The 27,140-nt window shown below is 46.4% G+C and overlaps 1 protein-coding gene across 1 annotated transcript; it reads left to right on the top strand.

Moving 5' to 3' along the window:
• Positions 1–1,155: 1,155 nt before the first annotated feature.
• Positions 1,156–25,038, top strand: nsun5 (NOP2/Sun RNA methyltransferase 5). Its single transcript, XM_070857290.1, has 10 exons — positions 1,156–1,257; positions 3,173–3,295; positions 5,435–5,606; positions 11,902–12,010; positions 13,018–13,156; positions 14,254–14,369; positions 16,406–16,584; positions 17,522–17,735; positions 21,673–21,837; positions 23,007–25,038. Exons 1-10 carry the CDS (start codon positions 1,165–1,167, stop codon positions 23,143–23,145), a joined length of 1,449 nt encoding a protein of 482 aa, XP_070713391.1. The 5' UTR covers positions 1,156–1,164; the 3' UTR covers positions 23,146–25,038.
• The last annotated feature ends 2,102 nt before the right edge of the window (positions 25,039–27,140 follow it).

Raw genomic sequence — 27,140 nt, 5'->3', positions numbered from 1 at the left:
GGGCACCATCACCTGAAAGACTGCAGTAGTTCAGGAAAGGTGACCACCATCGTCACAGGACAACTAGGGACGGGCAGTAATTCTAGCCTTGACCATATTCTCCACATCCAGACAATAAATTGAAAAAAATGTTAGGTGCAGACAACAACTTATATTTATATAGTGCCTTTACAGTCGTGAAACATCCCAAGCCGCTTCACAGGAGTATTATGAGATAAAGAATTTGACACCGAGCCGTACAAGTAGAAATTAGCACAGGTGACCAGAAGCTTAGTCAAAGTAGTATGTTTTAAGGAGTGTCTCGAAGGAGGAAAAAGAGGTAGAGATGAAGGGAAGTTTAGGCAGAGAGATCCAGAGCTTGGGGCCTAGGCAACAGAAGGCATGGCCACCGATGGTTGATCAATTATAATCAGGGATGCTCAAGAGGGCAAAATTAGGAGCCCAGACATCTCGGGGGGGGGGGGGGGGGGGTTGTGAGGCTGGAGGAGATTACAGAGATAGAGAGGGGCGAGGGCTTGGAGGGATTTGGCAATAAGGATGAGAATTTTGAAATCGAAGCATTGCTTAATTGGAAGCCAATGTTGATCAGCGAGTACAGAGGTGATGGGTGAGCGGGACTTGGTGCGAGTTAGGACACAGGCTGCTGAGTTTTGGATCGCCTCTAGTTTACGGAATGTAGAATGTGGGAGGCCAGCCAGGAGTGCATTGGAATAGTCAAGTCTACAGGTAAGAAAAGCATGGATGAGGGTTTCACCAGCGGATGAGCTGAGGCACGGTCGGAGGCGGGCGACGTTACGGAGTTGGAAATAGTCGGCCTTAGTTCTGCTGCTGATATGTGGCCGAACGTGACACCAAGGTTGCGAACAGCTTCAGAGAGGAGAGGGATGGAGTCAGTGGCGGGCTTCCGATTGGACCGTGATGCAGGAGCCGTTTCGGGCTGGTGGGAGGTTTTCCCGTGGCCAGAGCACCAAGTTGGGTTTATACTGCCTGCGCTGTGAAGACGGTACCAGCTCGCTGACTCTCCCGCCGCCAGCTTTGTGCACAGACCCCGCCTTCTGCCGTAAATCGAGCCGCGGCGGCGGCAATTGACGACCTTGTCGCGGAGAGCCGCGTGGGCCGAGCCTGTGACCCGTCACCTCTGACCTGTGACCCCGCTGCCCGGCCATGGCGCTCTATGTGAAGGCGGCTGCCATCCTGGAGCAGCTGGAGGGGAAGCAGGGGTCTGTCAAAACTCTGGTTTACAACAGCGGCCACCAGGTGAGGGCGGGCCCGGGGGAGAGGGAGGGGCTGTACCGGGGCCAGACACCGAGTCTGGGAGGGTTGCTAACCTTCCAGGATCAGCCTGGAACCTCCAGCAATTCAATCTCCAGGACATTGCAGTCAGGAAACCTGGAGGAAAATCACCGGGCCTTAAAAAACAAAATACTGTGTATTTATTCATTTTCTGTTTGTTCGTGATAAGTAAAAATGTGGGACTGATAGTCAAGCATCATAATGAGTGAGGAGGAGTCTTTTTACACGTTCCAATTACCATGGGAAGATGGTGTGTGTGATGTATTCCTGGAGATTACATTCAACATGTGATGGCAACCCTAGAGTCTGGGGGCGACCCCCCCCAGAAAGAGTCACTGGACAGCAATGATGGGCCTCAGTCAATTTTTCACCTGCATAGTCCACTAAGACTAACTGTGACACCTGATCACTATTAGTTAATTCAGGATTGAACTTGGTTGGGACCCTCCTGATTTCTGTACTTTAGTGCCATGCCAGGCTGTGTGCTTTGTTTATAAAAGGGGCAGGAGCCCAGGCAAAGCCGTGAGGCCCACACTGCCTCCTATGAATTCCAAGGTCAGTAGGAGTATGTGTGCGTACTAGGCCTGCGCAGCAGAGCTTGGTCTCCAGTCGTCTTGGTTAACCCTTGCCACTGGACCACGGCCGTGCTCTGTCAAGCCAGTGTGGTGGCTGATGTGCAACGCCCACTCCACGTTAAAATAATTCACGCACACACATCTTTTACCCTTCAAGATGTAGCTCGTTGAAACACCTGTGAACTCGGATTTTTTTTTTGGTGTGGAAGCAGGTCATCCTTGACACGAGGGACTGCCTCAGACTAATTTCATAAAATGATACAACATTTGGCCCATCATGCCTGTGCCAGCTCTTTGAAAGAGCTGTCCCATTAGTCCAGCTCCCCTGTCCTTTCCCCGTAGCCCTGCAATTTTTTCCCTTTTTGCTATACATCCAATTCTCCTTTGCATTAATATTGTGACACACTGTGTAGTTGTATGGATGGGGTGGGAAATATGAACATGCTATAGTACAGCTGTTCTGATGGCATTGGGTAGTGCAGGGAGAGCTCTATATGCTTTTGCCCTGTGGCACACCTAATGCAGATGTGCTTGCCGATTTTCTCTTGACCAGAGTTGAAAAAGTCAATGAAATTATTGGACTGGTGATCTAAGAGTTCTTTCCCAAGAATTCCGACATGTTGAATTCCCGATCTCAGCTGGGCCTTTCAGAACATTAAGCAGCTCTTTGCACTGGTGTGCGAAACACTGAAATACACTCCTGTGTTGAAGGGCATTATTAGCACAACAAATCTGTCTTAACAATTTACCAAGGAGAACACACAAAAGGTTAATGTTCACATGCACAAGTCACGTAAATATGAGTATGGAGATCACATGCCCAACAGTGATTACTTAAACACTATTTTGTACACACGTTATCAGACATTTTGTAAGCTTATTTAAAAAAGGTCCTTCAGCACTTAAAAGGGGTCTTGCATGTTGCTTGATCTTCTCCATTGCAAAAATACTCCAAACATACAGAGAAATAGTTTTTTTTTTAAAGCAATCTGCAGGAAAGCATCAAATTTCAGAATTATGTCTTTATTTCTGGGATTTAAATTAACGGATTGATGAAAAACTTTGAACTATTAATGTGACTTCAGCTGGTAAAATGAGATTACGTTTACCTGTAGAAAACTTTTAATTGCACAGTTTCTAAAAGGGAAACCAGAAAATGAGTCTCAGTTGCAGCGCCTCCAGTAACAAAGCAACATTGGCAGAGGCCTGGATGCGTCATCCCAGCCAGGAGGGGAAGAAGGTATAAAGTAGATGGCGACGAATCAAACAGCAAATGGTCACATTGTTTTTTTTCTGCCTTTCAGAACATTAAGCAGCTCTTTGCGCTGGTGTGCGAAACACTGAAATACACTCCTGTATTGAAGGACATTATTAGCACAACAAACCTGTTGAAGAAGGAGAAGAAGCTACAGATGAATGTCGCCAAGGTAAGACCGTTTATATGGCTCGGCGGACAGGGGCTTTCAGGTTATTTTCTCCCTTCCCCTTTAACCTTTCCTTGCATTGATCTTTCTCCATGTTAAGTGTCAAAAGAATTGTGTAGTGTTCTCAATTGCTTCTAGAAAGCCACATTCAATGACGCTGCTGGAATAGTCTGGCACCAGTCAACGTTCCTTCCTAGGAAAAAAAAATGAGACAACCTTTTAACATATGTGGGATCTTTGTTTTTCTATTTGCTGTGTTGCTTTATATGCTGGGGCCAGTAGGGACTCTAATAAGCTGTAGGAAACATGTGTCATTTTAAATGGTCAACACAGTTTGCATATAGAATTACATAGTATTTACAGCACAGAAACAGGCCATTCGGCCCAACTAGTCCATGCTGGTGTTTATGCTCCACACGAGCCTCCTCCCACCCTACTTCATCGAACCCCATCAACATATCCTTCTATGCCTTGCTCGCTCATGCATTTATCTAGCTTCCCCTTAAATGCATCTATGCTAGTCGCCTCAAGTGTAAGTTAGAATGATTGGGCCCAAGTTTCCACACGATTTGCGCCTGATTTTTAGGAGCAACTGGTGGAGAACGGACTATCTTAGAAATCGCAATTCTCCACATTTTTTTTTCTACAGTTCTAGTCAGGTAGAACAGTTCTACTTTGGAACAGAATTTTTTCTTCAAAAGGGGGCATGTCCGGCCACTGACGCCTGATTTGAAAGTTTCCACAGTGAAAACGTACTCCAAATTAAAGTAGAATGGAGCAAGTGAAGATTTTTGTAGAACTGAAAAAACCTGTTCTACACATTAAAAAATCAGGCGCGGGTTACAAATTAGGCGTCCAGAACGAGGTTGGGGGGGGAGGGAAGTCATTAAATTCTATAATGAATCCTTATTTATACTTATACAAATATTATACAAATAAATCCAACCTGAATAAACATTTATAAGCAAAGAAAAGATTCAATAAACCATCTTCCTACCTTTTTGAAAGTGCTTCAGTCAGCTCAGCGGTGTGGCGTCGTTCCCGCGAACGGGAGGGAGGGAGGAAGCAGCTGTTCCCGACGGCGGGCGGGGGGGAAGGAGGCAGTGAGAAGGCTGCAGGAAGCCTCAGAAGTTGAGCAGCCATTCCCGACGGCAGTGGGGGGAGAGGCCGTCGGGAAACGGCTGCCTCAACTTCTGAGGCTTCCTGCAGCCTTCTCACTGCTGCAAGAAGCCTCAGTGCTGATCATGGAATTATTATTAAAAAATGTTCAAAAATTAAACAGCTACAAAGAACGACAAAAATGGCCAAGTGCCAATGTTTCCTTCACACTGCGCGTGCGCGAATGCTCCAACGCGCACGCGCAGCGTTGCCGGCACGAAAAAAACTACTTTAAATGGTACCCGCCCCCCTCCCACTTACAAAATCGGCGCGAGTGGTAGGCTCCGCCCCCCCTGGGCGCCGCGCCAAGCAGACATGGAGCTGCAGGGCGCTCCAGAATCGCGCGTTTTTTTTCAGGCGCCATTTTTGGCGCGAAAAACGGGCGCCCAGCTCGGAGGGGCGCCCGTTTTGTAGCGTGTGGAAACTTGGGGCCATTGTACTGTGTGGGTTCTTGTTGCTCTTCCTGTTTTGTATATTTTATCTATAAATAAATGTGAACAATAGTTTAGCTGCCTGAAGTAGGCTAGTGGTGTGGTATTTACTGCTGTCGAAGGTGACAGGAGCATGTGGTGGGCACCCCTTATATTTTCCATTGGTGTTTGACAGAGTCACAGCAGAAAGATACAGGTTTGGATTCATAAAAGTCTTGGTATGTTTATGGAAACTGGAGTCTAGTTCTTACCACAGGATGGGTATTGGAGGGGGGAAAGGAGAGTCTGTTGGAGGGGGGAAAGGAGTCTGAATTATAATAATTGACCAAAGGGAAGGCAGAGAAGTAAGTAGTGCCACAGTTTTGAGAGAATGGGTTCGAGTCGGAAATAAGTCTTGATTGCAACACAGAGATAGAGGAGGAAGAATGTGCAGGATGATGTATTTGGACCGTAGAGGGTTGTAGATAGAGATCCTGTTTGTGAGAAAGTTATACAAATATGACAGCTGCTTTAGAACTTTTATAAAAATGATACTTTGACTTTTGAACCACAGTTACTGGTGTACGACCTTCTCTTTGGGAAGGGCCTGAAATGTGGCGGGAATTGGAAAGCTCTGATCATGAAACATCGTTCCCAGTTACAATCTGCACTCGCCAGACTGAAGGTGAAAAGGAAAGTCAGTCGCAATGAGGACCTTATAGAAACGAAAGCTTCCAGCATAAAAGGTATGGATCTTTCTGGCATAGCGAGGGGGAAATATAAGAAACCACCGTACCATATCCTCAGAATGTCCCGAAGCGCCTCACAGCCACTTAATTATTGTTAATTCACTGTAGTTTTGTAGAAAACATGGCAGCCTCTTTATTCACAACAAGGATCAGAAACAGTGAATGAGATGCAGGACTGGTCAACAGGTTTTGGTGGTGTCAGTTGAGGGAAGCAGTGTTGGCCAGGACACCGCGAGAACTCCCTACTGCTCTTCAAATAGTGCCATGGGATCTTGAACATCCACCTCAACAGGCAGGCAGGGCTTCGGTTTAATGTCTCTTACGAAACAAAGCACCTCACTCCCTCAGTAGTCCACTGATTACACGCTAATGGTCTGGAATGGACTTGAATTTACAACCTTTTGACACAGAGGTCAGAATGCTGCCTACTGATCCAATCTGAAACTGAAATACCCCAAGACACTGAAGGGAAAGTACTCCGAGATCTCTGCGCTCCTCCAATTCTGGCCTCTTGCACATCCCTGATTTTCATCACTCCACCATTGGTGGCCTGCCATCAGCTGCCTAGGCCCCAAGCTCTGGAATTCCCTCCCTAAACGTCTCCACTTTTCTACCCTTCTCCGCTTTTAAATTGTTCCTTAAAACCTACCTTTTTGACCAAGCTTTTGGTCACCTGTTCTAATATTTCTCTTTAAGAACATAAGAAATAGGTGCAGGAGTAGACCATTTGACCCCTCGAGCCTGCTCCGCCATTCAATAAGATCATGGCTGATCTTTATGTGCCTCAGTGTGAAATTCTGTCTGATTATGCTGTTGTGAAGCGCCTTGAGATGTTTTACTGCATTATAGGGCTATATTGTTATTAACAGGCTCTTTACTGCGCAGATCTATGTATCATCTAGAACCTAGTAAAGGATTGAAGAAAGCTCAAGACGTTGATTTCTAACAGAATTCCCAGTCGTGCTATTGTCCCTAAGCCCCCATTTTACCACATCCCCATCTCTCCTGGAGGTCTGGCTCTTGCTGGGGTTCAGAGCCACAGATATCCGCTGGCTTTCGATATCACAACCAAGGGACTCTTCTTCAGAGGAGCGGGCATCTTCGCTGAATGTGATCCGGTGTTCAACTGCCATCCACATAGGCACTTTCCACCAGGATACTAATCTGGGCTGTGGTTCCTGGCTGATTAATTCTCCCCCTGTCTCTGTATCTGACTGTAACTTCTCTACTGCTCCTTTAGCGGAGATCGGCTAGCTCAGCACAATTTAGGGATCAGACCTGAGACTTTCTTGGTTTATATGGCTCAGTTGTACACTGGGAATGTTGCTATTACTGTGATCATCTCACCCTGAATATGTAGAAACATAGAAAATAGGTGCAGGAGTAGGCCATTCGGCCCTTCGAGCCTGCACCACCATTCAATAAGATCATGGCTGATCATTCCCTCAGTACCCCTTTCCTGCTTTCTCTCCATACCCCTTGATCCCTTTAGCCATAAGGGCCATATCTAACTCACTCTTGAATATATCCAATGAACTAGCATCAACAACTCTCTGCGGTAGGGAATTCCACAAGTTAACAACTCTGAGTGAAGAAGTTTCTCCTCATCTCAGTCCTAAATGACCGACCCCTTATCCTAAGACTGTGTCCCCTGGTTCTGGATGTCCCCATCGTCGGGAACATTCTTCCTGCATCGAATCTGTCCAGTCCCATCAGAATCTTGTAAGTTTCTATGAGGTCCCCTCTCATCCTTCTAAACTCCAGTGTATAAAGGCCCAGTTGATCCAGTCTTTCCTCATATGTCAGTCCCGCCATCCCGGGAATCACTCTGGTGAACCTTCGCTGCACTCCCTCAATAGCAAGAACGTCCTTCCTCAGATTAGGAGACTAAAACTGAACACAATATTCCAGGTGAGGCCTCACCAAGGCCCTGTACAACTGCAGTAAAACCTCCCTGCTCCTATGCTCAAATCCCCTACCTATGAAGGTGAACATACCATTTGCCTTCTTCACCACCTGCTGTACCTGCATGCCAACTTTTAATGACTGATGAGCCAAGACACCCAAGTCTCGTTGCACCTCCCCCTTTCCTAATCTGCCGCCATTCAGATAATATTCTGCCTTTGTGCTTTTGCCACCAAAGTGGATAACCTCACATTTATCCACATTATACTGCATCTGCCCACTCACCTAACCTGCCCAAGGCACCCTGCAGCCTTTTAGAGTCCTCCTCACAGCTCACACCGTCACCCAGTTTAGTGCCATCTGCAACCTTGGAGATATTACACTCAATTCCTTCATCTAAATCATTAATGTATATTGTAAATAGCTGAGGTCCCAGCACTGAACCCTGAGGCACCCAACTAGTCACTGCCTGCCATTCTGAAAAGAACCTGTTTATCCCGACTCTCTGCTTCCTGTCTGCCAACCAGTTCTCTATCCATGTCAGTACATTACCCCCAATACCATGTGCTTTGATTTTGCACACCAGTCTCGTGTGGGACCTTGTCAAAAGCCTTTTGAAAGTCCAAATACATGACATCCACTGGTTCACCTTTGTCCATTCTATTAGTTACATCCTCAAAAAAAAATTCCAGACGATTTGTCAAGCATGATTTCCCTTTCATAAATCCATGCTGACTTGGACCGATCCTGTCACTGCTTTCCAAATACACTGCTATTTCATCCTTAATAATTGATTCCAATATTTTCCCCACTACTGATGTCAGGCTAACCGGTCTATAATTACCCGTTTTCTCTCCCTCCTTTTTTAAACAGTGGTGTTACATTGGCTACCCCCCAGTCCATAGGAACTGATCCAGAGTCGATAGACTGTTGGAAAATGATCACCAATGCATCCACTATTTCTATGGCCACTTCCTTAAGTACGCTGGGATGCAGACTATCAGGCCCCGGGGATTTATCAGGCTTCAATCCCATCAATTTCCCTAATAAAATTTCCCGCTTTATAAGGATATCCTTCAGTTCCTCCTTCTCACTCGACCCTCGGTCCCCTAGTATTTCCGCAAGGTTATTTGTGTCTTCCTTCGTGAAAACAGAACCAAAGTATTTGTTGAACTGGTCCGCCATTTCTTTGTTCTCCATTATAAATTCACCTGAATCTGACTGCAAGGAACCTACATTTGTTTTCACTAATCTTTTTCTCGTCACATATCTATAGAAGCTTTTGCAGTCAGTTTTTATGTTTCCAGCAAGCTTCCTCTCATACTCTATTTTCCCCCTCCTAATTAAACCCTTTGTCTTCCTCTGCTGTATTACAAAATTCTCCCAGTCCTCAGGTTTGCTGCTTTTTCTGTCCAATTTATATGCCTCTTTCTTGGATTTAACACTATCCTTAATTTCCCTTGTTAGCCACGATTGAGCCACCTTCCCGGTTTTATTTTTACTCCAGACAGGGATGTACAATTGTTGAAGTTCATCCATGTGATCTTTAAATGTTTGCCATTGCCTATCCACCGTCAACCCTTTAAGTATCACTCGCCAGTCTATTCTAGACAATTCACATCTCATACCATCGAAGTTACCTTTCCCCAAGTTCAGGACCCTAGTCTCTGAATTAACTGCGTCACTCTCCATCTTAATAAAGAATTCTATCATATTATGGTCACTCTTCCTCAAGGGGCCTCGCACAACAAGATTGTTAATTAGTGCTTTCTCATTACACATCACCCAGTCTAGGATGGCTAGCCCTCTAGTTGGTTCCTCGACATATTGGTCTAGAAAACCATCCCTAATACACTCCAGGAAATCCTCCTCCACCGCGTTGCTACCAGTTTGGTTAGCCCAGTCAATATGTAGATTGAAGTCGCACATGATAACTGCTGTATCTTTATTGCACGCATCCCTAATTTCTTGTTTGATGCTGTCCCCAACCTCACTACTACTGGTTGGTGGTCTGCACACAACTCCCACTAGCGTTTTCTGCCCTTTGGTATTCCGTAGCTCCACCCATACAGATTCCACATCATCCAAGCTAATGTCCTTCCTTACTTATTGCATTAATTTCCTCTTTAATCAGCAACGCCACCCCACCTCCTTTTCCTATCTGTCTATCCTTCCTATATGTTGAATACCCCTGGATTTTGAGTTCCCAGCCTTGGTCATCCTGGAGCCATGTCTCCATGATGCCAATTACAACATATCCTTTAACTGCTATCTGCAAGATTAATTCGTCCACCTTATTCTGAATACTCCTTGCATTGAGGCACAGAGCCTTCAGGCTTGTCTTTTTAACATCCTTTGCCTTTTTAGGATTTTGCTGTAATGTGGCCCTTTTTGCTTTTTGCCTTGGGTTTCTCTGCCCTCCACTTTTACTTTTCTTCTTTCTATCTTTTGCTTCTGCCCCCATTCTACTTCCCTTTGTCTCTCTGGATAGGTTCCCATCCCCTGCCATATTAGATTAACCCTTCCCCAACAGCACTAGCAAACACTCCCCCTAGGACATTGGTTCCAGTCCTGCACAGGTGCAGACCGTCCGGTTTGTACTGGTCCCACCTCCCCCAGAACCAGTTCCAGTGTCCCAGGAATTTGAATCCCTCCCTTCTGCACCACTCCTCAAGCTACATATTCATCTGAGCTATCCTGTGATTCCTACTCTGACTAGCACGTGGCACTGGTAGTAATCCTGAGATTACTACTTTTGAGGGCCTATTTTTTAAATTTAGCTCCTAGCTCCCTAAATTCGTCTTGTAGGACCTCATCCCGTTTTTTACCTATATCGTTGGTACCTATATGCACCACGACAACTAGCTGTTTACCCTCCCCCTTCAAAATGTCCTGCACCCGCTCCGAGACATCCTTGACCCTTGCACCAGGGAGGTAACATACCATCCAGGAGTCTTGGTTGCGGCCGCAGAAATGTCTATCTATTCCCCTTACAATAGAATCCCTTATCACTATAGCTCTCCCACTCTTTTTCCTGCTCTCCAGTGCAACAGAGCCACCCACGATGTCATGGACTTGGCTGCTGCTGGCCTTCCTTGATGAGTCATCCCCCTCAACAGTACCCAAAGCGGTGTATCTGTTTTGCAGGGTGATGACCGCAGGTGACCCCTGCACTACCTTCCTTCCACTACTCTTCCTGTTGGTCACCCATCCCCTATCTGGCTGTGTAACCTTTACCTGCGGTAAGACCAACTCACTAAACGTGCTATTCACGACATCCTCAGCATCGCACATGCTCCAGAGTGAATCCACCCACAGCTCCAGTGCCGCAATGCGGTCTGTCAGGAGCTGCAGCCGGATACACTTCCCGCATAGTACAAGAGGAGCATAAGACGTGTCCGAGCTCTCCTACCATGACTTAACCCCTAGATTAACTTAATTTGGCAACAATAATGCTAAAGGTTACTTACTGATAAAGAAAAGAAAAAGAAAAAACTACTCACCAATCACCAGCCAATCACTTGGTCCCTTGGCTGTGACGTCACCTTTTGATTTATTTCTACTTTTTTGCCTTCTCTCCCTGCTGTAGCTGCACCAGCTGGCCTTTATAGGCCGCTCCGACGTCCCCGAACCTCTTGCTATGAGGTCACACTTCGTTTTCTTTTCCTCCCAGGTCGGGGAGTCAGCACTGGTGGGGAAAACAAGACAAAGCAAGACCTCCCACCCCCACTTGCCCGAACTGTCCCACTTACCAAACTTTTACCTTTGCACTCTGACCTGCCGTTGCACTCCAAGCAAGACTGCACCCTCTTTTTATGCTGTTCGTGGCTGACTCACCACTGGCCTGTTTAGGGAACCAGTTTTTACTTGCTGGCCAATTAACTAAGCTAGCTTGCTTGTTTGTCTCTGTTAAACTTACAAAAATCCTAACTGTTTAATATTGCAGTTTTAGTTAAACTTGTAATCTTATTTTACCTTTAGAAGCTATTAGAAATTGTCACTAGTAATTTACACCAACCTTGAAATGGTTTAAAAAGTATTAACCCTTAAAGCTCTCCCACTTACCAAACTCTTACCTTTGCACTCTGACCTCCTGTTATATTATGTTGTTATATTAAACGCCAGTCCTAAACTAATACCAGCAGTTACATTTGAAGGGAGTGAATTCAAAGACAAAATTGTTTCCTCCTGCCGCAGTCGGGTGCGGATTCACCTTTGCTTCCTCAGAATGGCTTGGTTAGTTGCATTTCACATTAGGACCTTTATCTGCAGCATGGCAACCATTCCCCTCCCTCTCGCATTCTCTGACTGCATCATGTTTTGTTGGCATGTGTTCGAATTGGCTGCGGCACTTGTGGAATGACCCTTATCGCTTCTTATTTCCCAGGTTGCCAGCTGCCTCGCTATGTCAGAGTAAACTGGCTCAAAAACAACATGGAGGATGTGATTGATTACTTCAAACGTGAGGGTTACACTTACCTGGGGCAGGCCACCAGGTATGTTTGATCTGTTACTCCAGTGTCAAGCACAAAGTGATTTCAGAGAGAGTTGTACAGAACGGGACAGGTTCACAATGGTACCAGAGCCCCTGGACTGCCCAAAGCACTCAACAAGAGGGTCTCAGACTTTACCGATTTGACAATATAACTCAGAAATCTGTCTGTTCTGTTGATTACTGCTCTGCACTGACTTGACACGATGAGTGCTGAGTCTATCACTCCCGATCTCTCTCATCCACTTCTTCAGCTAGAGCAGCACCATTCATTGAGTAAGCTCGCCACCCGTTTCTTCTTCCAGTGTGCAACACCGTGCACGTATCTGTATAGAATTACATTTGTTATAGCTATGCCCATTAAGGTCATTCTGTATCGCATGGCTGCTTCTTCAGGCTTGACTACCCACCCGTTTAGTATGAGCAGTTGACCAACTACAATTGTGTTTCTAAATCCAGATTGTTTGTGCAGCACTGATCCCTGGAACAGTCTACTCCCAGCCCAACACCACTCCCCTAACTAGTACTCACTACTTTCTCTCTTGTAGCTAGTCTTTTTTATATCCACCTCACAAGTTTTACCTCGGATATTCATTCATTGCCTAACTGTGTTCAGCAGCCTTTCATGTGGAACTTTATCAAAGACTTTCTGGGTATCTAGGTACACTACATGATGCGACCTTCGATTGTTTATTTAAGATGTCACTTGCTCAAAAGAGTCAAAGAGTTTAGTTAGGGAGGACCTGTAATGTTCCCTTTAAGCTGCGCAGCCGGCTCACTGACTTTTAAATGGGCAAAACCGTGCATGCACGGTATTTTGAATGGGCTGCACAGTCCCTTAAAGGAGCCACGCACCCAAAAAAGTTAGAGAACATCAGACCTGTTCTCTTTGAAACCATTTACTATCATATATTTACTCATCACGTTTGTATCGAATAATCGATTTCATTATTTTGCCAGTTATTGATGTTGGTGTCCAATGTTCTCACAGCTAAACTCTTTTTTACACAGTGTAGCTGATCTGAGGCGTCTTGCTCATAAACAATTCATCCGTGACCTTCATCTCCCAGAATTACTGGTTTTCCATCCGAAGACAGATCTTCATGAGCAATTCTTGTACACAGCCGGCCATATCATTCTGCAGGATAAGGTAAGCCTGGTCACACTTCACCGATGCTGCATATGGTGGATTCTGAACTAATGGTGGCTGCAAGGGTTTCATAGGAACTGCTATATATAATTGAGAGGTTTTATGTTCCGATTAGACTGAGGAGATCAGAGGCGCTTGTTGGGGAGGGTGAATGCAGGTGTTGTGGTGGTGAGCAGCAGTGGAGATAGGAGGATGGCTGAATATTCGACAGTCTTGCTTCATAGCTTTGGGGATCAGGAAGTATTTATAAATATTCCCTGAGGAGATTAAGTGATAGTTCATGATCGGGTCGATTGCTCATGGTCTGGAAGAAGTGAGTTTGACAGGCTAAGCGGCCTTTCCGATCTTCATGGTATTGTGTATTCTTCCTCCATATGTTTCAAGCCTTTACACAGAGCGTCTGTGACACTGCAATCAATGTTTATTGTGAGGAATGATCCACTCCTGGATTTACTTCACATCGTGCTCTATCGGATAGAGGAACTATTTCACCCCTTGTCTGGGGTGGATTCCAAGCGTTGCAGGCTATTTTTGTACATTACACAGTATAAGAACCAGGGGTGATCATTTGAAGAAAATAATAAATTGCAAAATATCAGTGGTGTCTGGTAACAAGGACAGACGTCTCGTGAATTTGATGCAGTGGGTTTTTGGGAACATCAGGAGAAGTCGTACTGACACACCACTGATTTGCCACACCCTGGTGCTTGATGCAGATACCTTGGTTCATTGAATGATTAGTTGTCTGCAAGTGAGCTGCCCAGGCAGGAGGGGCAGTGTGTAAAACTTTGCTGTTGGTAATCTGCACAGGTTTTATGGATTGTACAGAATGCAGAGAGCTATCTGCAGTAAATGTAAGTGTTCCCAGCTCTTGTGCTGCTGATCTTGTAAAGGTCTGACAGCCTGCTCAAGATTCACTGATGCTGTATACGGTGGATTCCGGGCGCTCCAATACACTGTCCTGCCCAGCTCTGGTATCTCCCAAAGAATCACTTGCTGTAGTGTGGGCCGTACCTACAATCACTCACCGTAGCCAGGACTCCTGGGCAGATTTGTGACAGGTCCAATGAATGCCTTTTTTTCCCCTTTATTTCCAGGCCAGTTGTCTCCCAGCGTATCTCTTGAACCCTCCGGAAGGTTCTCACGTGATTGATGCGTGTGCAGCCCCTGGGAACAAGACCAGTCATCTCGCTGCTATTCTCCATAATAAAGGGTAAGTCCAGACCTGGCTGCAGTACGTCAAAGGAACCAGATCGAAAGACCCAGTGATACTTAAAGAAAGGGATTCATTTTACAAACACAACCACCCTCTTCTTGTTAGAACTGGAGCTGCACTTGCACAAGGGCCCAGAAGCTGGCAGGGGGCCCTCCCACAGACACGCCCACCATTACAACCAGTTATCCTTTTGAACTCTATCATTATAAACTGAAGCGCTCTTGCTGACACTTGAACTTTTTTCACACGATCCATTGCTGGACTGAGCTTGCAGTTGTGGAGGGGAGTGAGAAATTTAGGCAACTGTGCAAGAGTATGACTGGACAAGAATCGGGGAAGTTCTGAGAATATCAGCGGAGGGGATCACAGATAGTTCTGGGACAATCGCTGGGGGATCACAGGTAACTCTGGGAATATCGCTGGGAGGGATCACAGGTAACTCTGGGAATATCACTGGGAGGGATCACAGGTAACTGGGAATATCACTGGGAGGGATCACAGGTAACTGGGAATATCACTGGGATGGATCACAGGTAACTCTGGGAATATCACTGGGGGGTTCATGGGCAACTCTGGGAATATGACTGGGAGGGATCACGGATAACTGAGAATAACAGCAACCTCAGCCCTTTGAGACAGGCGAGAACCGATGTGTTTGTAAGAGGAATACCTTTCTTTAAGTATCATGGGCAAAGCTGTGAGAATATCACTGGTGGGGTATGGGGCAATTCGGAGCAAGGCTGCGAGAGCATTTTGGGGGAGGGGCGGGAGGGCAGAACTCGGGACGTGTGGGAATTGCATGGAGTGGTTGGGAGAGAGGCGAGCACCAGTACTACAAGATTGGGTCTAATTTATAGTGTTGCAACTGTGCAGTTGGTGTCAAAATGGTGAGCAGAAAATGGGCATGAAGTGCAGAGTTGAAGTACCGTATGAACCATTGAGGTTTACAGCACAGACGGAGAGTTGGTCCATTGTGTCTGTGTCCACTCTTTGCTAGAGCAATACAAACATTCATTCCTTGCTCTGCTCTCTCCCCGGGGCCCTATATTATCCTCTGCTGAAAATATTTATCCAATGTTCCCTCAAAAGAACATTGTCGTACACACTCCCCGTGGAAAAACATGCCGTGTTTCAACATCCTCTGTATAAACCCCTTTCCATCTATCACTCACAATATTAAATTGATGACCTTTCATCTTTGACTCCCCCCAACCAGAGGAAATATTCTTTTCCTATTTATTTTTCATAATTTCTCTCAAATCTTCTCTTAAGCCATCTCTGCTCAAGCCAAAATACTCAACATCTCGAGTTCCTTCTGCAAACTATAGTTTCCCTTCTCTGGCATGATTCCAGTGTATCTCTGCTGCACGTTCTCTGTGGCTTTAATGTCCTTTCTATAATTGGGCACTCAACTGCACACAGTACTGTCTACCTGTGGTCTAAGCACTGCCTTCTACAAATTATCATTACTACTTTGCTTTTATACTCCCTGCCCTTATTTATAAAACCCCAAATGCTTTAGGCCCTTTTCTACTGGCACTCGCACTTTCAAGGAAATGGTATGAATTGTGCTAAAGCCAGGGTAGGAATGTTATTTTTTTCAGTTGTGGAGTGTCCACTCCCTCAACCCGTTCTTCCCGGCTGCAGTACGTCATCTCCAGGCTTGTGCTTCTGCTCCCTGTGTCTGCTGGTCTTTAGGTCTGTCCGGCTTGTTCTGGGTTTATCTTTCCAGCGTTTCTTCCCTCTCAGTAGCAGAATGAACCTCGCCAGTCCCAGTGACGGAGAGTGCATCAGAATCAATCTAGCACCCGCTAATGATTCCACTCCATGCAACATAGGAAGCTGCAAAAATGTCAAAAGTGGAAACAAAAGGGGCCATTTCTATTCAGGGGAGGGAGGATTGTATCAGGTAAGCAGCATAGACATGTGGTTCCATACTGCTCTGGTTTATGATCTGTGTCCGGCCTTCATCCGTGGTATCCATCTGTTCTGAAAATACCAATGGAACCCTGTCATTGCTTTAATCTTTTAAGGAAACTCTTTGCCTTTGATCTCGACACCAAGCGCTTGGCTACAATGGGCACCCTGCTGTTGAGGGCTGGAGTTATGTGCCATGAACTGGCCAATCAGGACTTCTTGCTCGTGGATCCCAGCAACCCCAAGTATAAGGATGTAAAGCATATTCTACTGGACCCATCGTGCAGTGGCTCTGGTGAGGAGGATCTCCTTTGCTACCTGCTGGATGGCAGAGTGCTTTTGTATTATATTAAACGTTGGGGGGAGGTGGGGGGGGATACAGCTTGATGCCACTGAGTTCCTGATTCTGCTGCGCAAAAGTTGAGGATGGTTTTAGGGGAGTTGGAGCATTTGAATGATTCTTCCTTCCCTAGCTCTTGGTAGCCAGATTAGAGTAGGAGTGTCGCATTTAACCCAGTCCTAAATTGGATGAGTTGGTAAGGGGATATTTTCTAAAAGGATTGTCTGCAGTTGCAGTTTTCATTCTTCATAATTACCGAGCAGTCACGCTTGAAACCAGCCTGTCTGGTATGAAATGGGGCCTAGGCTGGCCCAGTGTTGCAGGAGGACTGGGAGTAAGTCACGTGTACACCTCGTGTCACAGCTGTGTAGCTTCAGAGATTAAAGAGAAAATAGATGTATTTTTACCCTCGTAAAACTGAAGGATTCCCACTATGCCAGCAGCAGCTTGCATTCTTCAAGTAATGAGTGATTTACAAAGGGAGAGTTGGCACAGAGCAGGGATGGAGGAAAAGAGAGGCCAAAGCAACAGTTGAATCGATGGATCTTAAGAGATGCTTGAGAACAAGGAGAGGGTTAACACCCGAGCTATTGCTATCCTGTGACCCCAACTGGAAAGACGCCTATTTGGGTGAGGTGAGGAGGTCTGGCAGCATGGTGGAACTGCGATGGTGCCATCAGGAGAGTACAGGAGAAAACTGGCAAAAATAGTTTCTGCACTGTTGGTGTTAGGTTGGTTCTTGCAGCAGTTGAACTGTACGTACTGATCCCTTAAAGTGCTGTGGATCCTGGGCTCCACGAGATGGCTTTCAGACTCTGAATAGCTCAGTTGTCAGGAATTCATTTTACCCACAAATACTGAGAAGCTTTTTAATTTATTTTTGTAAAACAAGGAATTGTGAACCGCTTGAACCAACTCACAGACGACGAGGAATCGTCATCCACGCAACGTCTGCAGGCGCTCGCGAGTTTCCAGCGCAAAGCCCTCAATCACGCACTGAGCTTTCCCAACGTCGAACGGGTCATTTACTCAACGTGTTCGATGCACCGTGAGGAGAATGAGGATGTCGTTGAGGAGATACTGCAGCAACACAGCAACCAGATCAGGTAGAGGGTGTGTGATCTTGTATGAGGAGTTTAGTGCAGTGATATTTAACCGCTCCCTCAGATTATCTCATTTAAGACATTACACGATCAGTTATATTCTTTGTCCTCAAAGGTACCTTTCGCAATCTATAACTCCCCCGCCCCCCCCCCCCCAACTCTGAAAGATTAGAATCGACAACTTGCGTGATTTTTTTTTTTGCCCAATTTTTCTCTCTTTTCTGCCCCAACCTGGAATACACCAGTTACACACTCACCCCTCACTCAAGTGATTACCAGTCATTGGCTACTGTAATGTGTACACCTGGGAGCATGCTCACAGGTTTGTAGAGCTGTTGGGCGGAGGAGCGGGCTGGATGGCGCCAGACGAGCTGGCACGGCGCCTATACTGGGCCGGCGCGCGGCCAATGCCATCGAGTTGCTAAAAACAGCGCTGGGCCCTGACTCCATTAGGTGTGTCGAGGAAGCTCAAGCACGTGGGGAGATCCGGTCCGAACTGACCCCCGTCCGGATGGAATTCCTCATCGGCACCAAGCCCCGAAACCTCCCTCGGGAGCCGGCGCCTCACAATTTGAGCCTCCTCCAGGAAATCCCCTCATGTCTTTCAGTTCTGCAAGGAGGGGTTTCCTGTACGGGCTGCTCCTGTACACTCTCCACGTTGCCATCCTTGTCTGCCGTCCGGACACGCCATGGCGTACCATCTTGCCGTCCGGAGGAGGCGGTGTCCCCAATGGAGTGCACTGTACGCGAGAGTCCTCCCTCTATTTATTGGGGACTTGGCCTGGAGAGTGTTGCACGGAGCAGTCCCGTGCAATAATTTTTTAAGTCAGTTCACGGGCTCCCAGGCCGCCTGCAATTTCTGCGGTCTGGAAGAGTCCGTGTTCTATGTTTTTATTGAATGTGCGAGGTTGCAGCCCCAGTTCCACTATTTAAAGGGGCTGCTCCTCAAATTCTGGCTGCACTTCAGTCCCACACTCCTGATCTTCGGGCACCCTGTGCGGAGGGGAGCGGGTAGGTCCGAGGGCCTCCTTGTAGGACTGCTCCTGGGCACGGCCAAGGGTGCCATCAGCCGGTCCAGGCAGCGGGCGGTCGAGGGGGTCGTTCAGCCTGACTGCCTGCCTCTCTTCCGCGCCTACATCCGGGCCAGGGTGTCCTTAGAGATGGAGCACGCGGTGTCCACCGGTACGCTCGCGGCCTTCCGCGAGAGGTGGGCGCCGGAGGGACTGGAGTGCATTGTCACCCCCGGCAACCAAATTTTAATTTGATTTTATACGTTTTAAAGTTTAATTTGTTTTAATTGCCGGGTACTTAGTGTCCCCCTCTCCTTTTATAGGCGGCACTTGTAAAATATATGGTTTTAATGCCCCCCCAAAAAAATTTTAAAAAACAAAAAAAACATTTATTAGAAAAAGGGGCAGTTAAGTGTCTGGAGTGTCCCCCAGATCGGGGGGCACTCGATCTAATGTTTATTTTGTACCCCCCAAAAGTGTTGTGGAGCGGGCTGGATGGCGCCAGACGAGCTGGCACGGCGCCTATACTGGGCCGGCGCGCGGCCAATGCCATCGAGTTGCTAAAAACAGCGCTGGGCCCTGACTCCGTTAGGTGTGTCGAGGAAGCTCAAGCACGTGGGGAGATCCGGTCCGAACTGACCCCCGTCCGGATGGAATTCCTCATCGGCACCAAGCCCCGAAACCTCCCTCGGGAGCCGGCGCCTCACAATTTGAGCCTCCTCCAGGAAATCCCCTCATGTCTTTCAGTTCTGCGCGGAGGGGTTTCCTGTACAGACTGCTGCTGCACACGCTCCACGTTGCCATCCTCGTCTGCCGTCCGGACACGCCATGGCGCACTATCTTGCCGTCCGGAGGAGGCGGGGTCCCCGATGGAGTGCACTGTACGCGGGAGTCCTCCCTCTATTTATTGGGGACTTGGCCTGGAGAGTGTTGCACGGAGCAGTCCTGTGCAATAATTTTTTAAGTCGGTTCACGGACTCCCATGCCGCCTGCAATTTCTGCGGTCTGGAAGAGTCCGTGTTCCACGTTTTTATTGAATGTGCGAGGTTGCAGCCCCTGTTCCATTATTTGAAGGGGCTGCTCCTCAAATTCTGGTTGCACTTCAGTCCTAAGCTCCTGATCTTTGGGCACCCTGTGCGGAGGGGAGCAGGCAGTTCGGAAGACCTCCTCGTAGGACTGCTCCTGGACATGGCCAAGGGGGCCATCAGCCGGTCCAGGCAACGGGCGGTCGAGGGGGTTGTTCAGCCCGACTGCCTGCCTCTCTTCCGTGTTTACATCCGGGCCAGGGTGTCCTTAGAGATGGAGCACGCAGTGTCCACCGGTACACTCGCGGCCTTCCGCGAGAGGTGGGCACCGGAGGGACTGGAGTACATCATCACCCCGGCAACCAAATTTTAATTTGATTTTAAATGTCTAAAGTTTAATTTGTTTAAGTTGTCAGTTTTAGTGCCCACCTCTTTCTCCCCCCACCCCCCCCACCTCCCCCCTTTTAGCCAGGGGGCACTTGTATAATTTGTGTTTCTAGTGCCCTCAAAAAAAAAAACAAGGGGGCACTTGAAAAGTTTTTTGGAGTGTGCCCCCCACCCCCCGCCTTATTCAGGTGGGCACTTGATTACTGATACAACTAAAATAGTTGTAGAGCTGTTGAATATTTGAAGGGGCTGCTCCTCAAATTCTGGTTGCACTTCAGTCCCACACTCCTGATCTTTGGGCACCCTGTGCGGAGGGGAGCGAGCAGGTCGGAAGGCCTTCTCGTAGGACTGCTCCTGGGCACGGCCAAGGTGGCCATTAACCAATCCAGGCAGCAGACCTGCCTGCCTCTCTTCCGCGGATACATTGGAGCCAGGGTATCCTTGGAGATGGAGCACACGGTGTCCACCGATACGCTTCCGCGAGAGATGGGCACCGGAGGGTCTGGAGTGCATCATCACCCCCGGCAACCAAATTTTAATTTGATTTCAGTTCAGGTAAAAAGTTAATTTGATTAATTTGTCGGTTTTAGTGCCCCTTTAGTCAAGGGGCACTTGATTATTGTTCTACCAAAATAGTTGTAGAGCTGTTGATTGGAGTGGCGGCTGCCCTTTGGGAGCCGCTGCTCAGGAATCAGTAACCCCACGAGCAGGTGGACAAGAGGCTGTGTTTGGCAAGGTGACCAGGGTCAAGGGCCTACTGGATGGCGGAGGAGCGGGCTGGATGAGGCCTGAAGAGCCTATCCCTGGGCTGATGTCCGGCACGTGGCCAGTGCCATCAAGTTTCTAAAAACAGCACTGGTCCCTGACTCCACTCGGTGCATCAAGGAGGCTCAAGCACGTGGGGCGATCCCATCCGACGGAACCCCAGTTCGGACGGAATTCCTCATCGGTGCCAAGATCCTGCCGACCGATTCCTGATTTGTTTGGGTAGTGGCTGGATACAGTGCATGATTCCAGGAAGATGGAGCGTTGCATTTAATGACAATCTATGAGCAAATCTGCTGCCTTTTCATTTCATTCTCTGATGCCACCCTAGTAACTGTTATGGGTTGCACTTACCTCAAGTCCAGGGGGGACCAGTTCCAAGATTCCTGCTCTGTGCTGAGGCAGCTGATCTGAGTTGAGGTGTTACAATTGGCCCTGAGCCCCGGGCAGAAACTCAGTCAGGGTTCTCATTCCGAACTGCTGTTCGGTACAGTCTGTGGGTATTGGGGCAGGACAGGATCAGACTTGGCCAACTGCATCTAGGTTCACGCACAAGGAATGGCCACCCGGTTGAGGTACTTGGAAGGCTGTCAGCGGAACCAGACCTCTGCGAGAGTTGGTGCCTCTCTAGGAGGGAAATTTGGGGACTAAAAAGCTCATACTGTGAGAACAAGCTAGTGGGAAAGTGCCTTTCAGGGTTTGGGATGTTTCTGTTCGATGAGCTCCTGACTCTGACTGGTTTCTTCCCTATAGACTGGTCAATCTGATGCCCTCATGGCCATGTCGCGGTCTGGACACATTCCTGGAAGGTCCCCGGTGTATCCGGGCCACTCCCAATGACACCCTGACAAATGGCTTTTTTGTTGCCATGTTTGAAAAGCAAAGTGGAGAGAAGGAGACGGAGCAAAACATAGAGAGGTAAGAATTCCATAGAAAGTCCAAACTTCCCATGTAACCCTGATTAACAACCTCTTTAGTGCGGTAAAACCTTGGAGTTGGTGTCATAGAAATAATTATACAATGTTCTTGAGCAACATAAAATTAAAAGGTGAGAAGTGTTCCATTCTCCAGGACAGTTGAGTGATACAGTGTGAATGGGTTGTTTTTATTCAGATCCATGGCAGGTGAAGACTTTCTCTGATTGTTCAGTGACCTACAGTCTTAATCCAGTACTCAGTACATTGATTCCACGTGTTTAGTTGCTTAGAGTGTGTGTGTGCTTTGCGGTGTTTGAGATTCGAGCAGACTCTATACAAGTGTGAGTTCTTTGTCGCCTGTGAATAATGATTTGTGATTAGGACACATGCAGTTAGAGGCAGCAGTGTCAGTGGCCACTACACACAGGATTCGGTGGAATATCTGGGGCTTTAGCTACTGTTTTCTTGCTTCTCATAGTATGTTGCTGGCATAGTCGGGATCCGCACTCTTGTGTGAGTTATAAAGGGATGGGTTTTCCCAAAGAGGGTTGGTAAATCTGACTTCAAATCAGGATGTTTTGAAAAAGTGTTTGATAAGGTGTCACATGGCGGACTTGTTGATAAAGTGAAAGCAAAGGAACATTGAAGGACAGAAAACTGTAATTGTTAATGTTTTTTTGGGGGGGGGCGGCTGGAGAGATTTAAACAGTGGTATTCCCTGGGTGTCAATAGAGGGGACCATTGCTCTTCTCAGTATATAGAAATAAATGATCTGGCCTTGGGTATGGGGCACTATATCAAATTTTGTAGATGACACAAAAATCTGAAACATGGTTAGCTGTGAAGAGAGCTGTAAAAAAACTTGGAGGACAGAGACAGGTTAGTACATTGGGTAGATAGTCAGATGAAATTTAATGGCAGTAATGTGAGGTGATACATTTTAGGAGGAACAATAAAGAGGGGAAATTAGATTAAATGATAAAATGTCAAAAGGAATGGAAGAGCAGAGACTTAGGGGTTGATGCACAAATCTTTAAAAATGGGTTGACCCTCCTGCTTTAAGAAATGAATTAAGTTAAATCGAGTCTGATAATGCCAAGTAGCCGTGGTTTGCTCAAAGCAATGGGTGCAGAGTATCATTGAAAGTGATGTCACTTCTATTATTTTCAGCTCCATCATCGAGGTGACGTCACTTCCTGCAGCTGGCCTTGCTCCTGTGAACCTATCAGAAGGAACGCCTGAGGCTTCCTCACCACCTGCTCGGATAAGGAAGGTGAAAGTGAAAAAGGTGAAGAAGCAGAAAGTCTAGCTGCTGCAGGCTTAATTGGAACTATGTGGAGGAGTCGAACTGGGAATCTGAAAAGCATAAGGATCCATTGTGGAACAACTCTGGGGCTCTTCGGGTCGATCAGCGCTGATTTGGACAAAAGTATGAATGGAGTAGGGTGGATCTTATTGCTGTGAATAGGAAGGAGCCCTTTGCACAGTGTAGACCAGGAATGTCTTGGGTTCAATTCACAGTATGTGTGGAGTTAAGTGGTCTCGGCCAGGACAGCAGTGCGGGTGCTACTATTCCCTCTCTCCTGCTCCCTCCCCACCACATACAATAGGCAGAGCTGATGCGGATCCTCCTTTAATATTGTCTTTGCTCTCCAGGATGATCCTAGAGTAGAGTGGTTTTGGCAGAGGAGATGGAGACCCAGTAGAGCTCTGACTCGCCACATCTGCCGATTCATGGCTAATCCAGTTGTGCATCCCTAAGACCTGAGGGTGTAAAGAAAAGGTGTAACATTTCTTGATGTCAGATCTTCCCAGTTGAGTCTTTGATGGAAGTGTCAACAATGTGAATGTATTTCACAATTATTTTTGTGTATTTGGTCAATTAAATTGATATATATAATTCTTTTCTCCTGATTTGCACTCTGGCTGAAATGTAACTGGAAGAATAAAGTGCAGCCGAGAAGACAAAGTTATGCAGTTAACTTATTGTATGAATAGCCAGACTTGTTCTTTTTTCATTCCGGTGGCCCTTTCACACGAGAATCATAGAATGGTTACAGCACGGTTCAGGAACAATAAGGAAAAGCTGCAAACACACAGCAGGAGAGCACAGACAATCATCATTTTGGGTTTGTACCATTCTTAAATGAAGGATAAACAAGCATATTTGTAGAATCTGTAAAAAGAGTAGAGGAAGGATAAAACAGCAGAAGTATCCGTGGAATGATTGATGGTACAACAGATCATTTCAGTCAAGTAATGGAAAAAAGTATTAAAAAAATGAAAACATTAAACCAAGAGCATGTAAAGAGCTAAGACAGAGAGGCGTAGGGAAATGGAAAACAGAAACCCAACTATCACATTTGAGAATTAAACATTCTGGCGAAGTATAGCCAGCAGAGAAACCAGTCAGACTGGGCCTAGAAATGAACGCCAGTATTGGGAAGGCAGTCTGTGGTTTCTTGTGTAAACACTGACCGCCACGTCGTATACCTGGCACCTGTTGGCCACTCATCATCACATCACCCTATTCACTGTTTATTGTGCTTTATATTCTCCACATTCTTAATTTCTCGCTGATTACTTGAAGAATGTTACATAAATGCATACTGCTGCTGGGACAAGTGGGGTATCCTACAGGTTTATGAGGGTAATGTCACCACCCTACCTCCCCCCTTTTGCTGCCGAATCCCAAATCCACATCTTTATCAATGTCGAGGCTGGATATCTCATGCTCTCCGAGCTCGTCTTCCTGTCTCCAACCTCCATAAACTACAAGCTATCCAGAATGCTGGGGCTTGTGTCCTTGCTGTCACAAATGCCCAACACCCCAGTCCTTCCTCGGCTCCAGAGAATCAGCCTTGGAGTTACCCATCCCGATCTCCCCCAACTGCATATGCCTCTGAGTACACGCCACTCTAATACCAACTTACTGTTTCCACTTCTCTTCACCATTGGTAGCCGATCCTTCATCCATCATGTCCCCATCCTTTCAAACTCCCTGTCTCAGTATCTCTGCCTTGTCATGTCCCTCTGTCTTAAAGTCTTCTTAAAACCTTCACTGCTCTTCAGGTGTGATTTTTGCCCCTTCTGCTCCTTGTCACTTTCCTGTGTGGGAGAAATGGTCTAAATGTTCCCTGAAAATGTTGTTTGTAACAAGACTGGTGAACCTGGAAGCGTTAATGTCAACAATCATACTGACTCGTTGGGATTAAGATTTTAAAATTAAAGAATCATTGCTTGTTGTCTTAAACAGAGTTCAGTTTGTTCACTGGAGAAGTAACGAGTTCAATCTTCTGGTTATAATCATTTTATTCTTTAACTTCAGCATAGAAAGCAATTTACAAGCAGAGTATAGTCACAGATAGAGCAAGCGAACCTAGGCATGGGTCCTTTTGTGCTGTTGTAAACTGGAGCTGGCATTGCCTAATATGGCAGTCTCTGGCTACTTCATCATCCAGAGACACAAGTCTACATTTTCTTCAACATATATCAACAATGTTAGAAGTATGATAAAGAAATGTAGCCTTGCTGTGGTAAGCATAAACCTTCCAGTGTCTAGACTTTCTTATCTTAACATAATGGCCTGTAATTTGCGTAAGGGCTGCGCAAGTTCCGGGGTTTTGCGTGCGAAGCGTATGCGCACAAACCTAGAACTTGCGATCGTTCAAGAATTTTTTTGACAGATCCAACGCATCCCGGGAAAAAGGCATCCGCGGGCGGAGATTTGGGCTGTTTGCAACTTCTGCCCAGCGAATGCTCTTGACATTGTTATGCCTGATAAAGGCCTGCTTTTTTACCAGTGTAAGAGTTCAAAAAAACAAAAATAATTTTGTTTCAATCGTTTATACATTAAAAAAATCGATGCAGTAAGGCAAGTTTATTTTTTTAGCCCCTTTAAAATTTCAATTTATTTTTCCAAAAATCTAATTTTTGTTTTAAATATTTAATTAAATTGCATATTAATTAATTTTAAATGTAATTTTTAAAAATGTTTTTGGTGTGTAGCTGTATTTTGGGAGGTATTCCCATTCATGCTTATGGGATTCCCTTTTATTGATTGGGCTGGCCCATGTGTTGCCGGGGCGCCCCTGAGGTATGTGGGCCTCAACCAGCAGGTACCCAGAGAGGCCCAGGACTGCGACTCTCCGCACCACCAGGTACACGGGCATTTTATTTGCGGATCGGAGGCATTTCCCCGCGGGAAATCTCCAACTGCAAATTCAGGGCCAATATTTCTAATCTAAACATTCTATTCTGAAAATATCCAAGGTCGGTTGGTTGGTTGCAAACACCAGTTGTTGCTAAGTGAAATCTAAATCTCGCCAATGATACCAGCCACATCTTTTCCCTATAGCGAATGAACTAAACATGAACACCTTTCAGAAGCTGAATTAACCGAGGTCCATATGCCAACATGTCTTACTTTTTTTATGGGTTACGTTACCTCTTGGCAAAGTGTTTCATCTCCTTTGTCTTTAATATCCCTGGCTTCCTCCTTGTGCCCTTGCTATCTCCTTTCCTTTCCTTATATTTTCTATGTCCCTTATCAACTTCCCTACACAACATAATGCAATGACCAGAAAGCTATTATGCGTGCTATCACCAATCCCATCTGGAACAATCTAGCCCTAGGATATAGTTCCACACTGGAAACTACTTTCACCATTCATGATTCCCAACTCTTGTGATTGATTGCCTGTTCTGTCTCTCTTTTTGTATCATTTACACTATGTGTTTCTGGGAATGCCCTAGTTCGCTCAATTATAACCTTTAAAGCCAGAGACAGGAGGTATACAGCGTCCCATATGTCGAATGGCTTCATGCTCCAGAGGCAGCCTTATCTGTAGATAAATGGCGTTATGGTGATGTTTTAGCACCGATACGAGTGTTTCTCGTTGGAGTCAAACAAAACTGCCGTTCTCGTATGGGGCATTGAGTTGAACCCACTCATTTGAATGGCTGTGGTAATCATACAATACTGACTTTTCCTTTTATACACGGTATTAGTTTGGTCTTCGCCCCATTTTCTTATTCCAATCTGGCATTTTGGTGATTCTTTATCAAGGGTGAACCCCCAATCTGGAACAGTATGTTGATGGACTTCGTCACATCTACAAACCTATGTTGGCGCTTTCAGAGTACAACACTTGCATATCTGGTGCTATCCAGGTTCCTCTCTCAATCAGATATCTTGGATGTTCCTCATAGTGATTATGGATCAGACCTAACTCAGTCTTCCACCATTCCAATCAATTCTACCCTATACACCTTCCGAGGTTTTGTTTCATTTCCATTTTTCCT

The sequence above is a fragment of the Pristiophorus japonicus genome, chromosome 16 (genome assembly GCF_044704955.1).
Source record: "Pristiophorus japonicus isolate sPriJap1 chromosome 16, sPriJap1.hap1, whole genome shotgun sequence".
In the NCBI taxonomy this organism is placed as follows: domain Eukaryota; kingdom Metazoa; phylum Chordata; class Chondrichthyes; family Pristiophoridae; genus Pristiophorus; species Pristiophorus japonicus.
Note: the sequence above shows the minus strand (reverse complement) of the source record. Positions and strands in the feature narration are given on the sequence as shown.

Bases quoted from the DNA above. Each gene is read 5' to 3' on its own strand.
- nsun5 (XM_070857290.1), top strand. From the start codon at position 1,165: ATGGCGCTCTATGTGAAGGCGGCTGCCATCCTGGAGCAGCTGGAGGGG. The intron at 12,011-13,017 runs GTATGTTTGATC...TTTTTTACACAG, and splicing joins TACCTGGGGCAGGCCACCAG to TGTAGCTGATCTGAGGCGTC. The intron at 17,736-21,672 runs GTAGAGGGTGTG...TCTTCCCTATAG, and splicing joins CAACACAGCAACCAGATCAG to ACTGGTCAATCTGATGCCCT.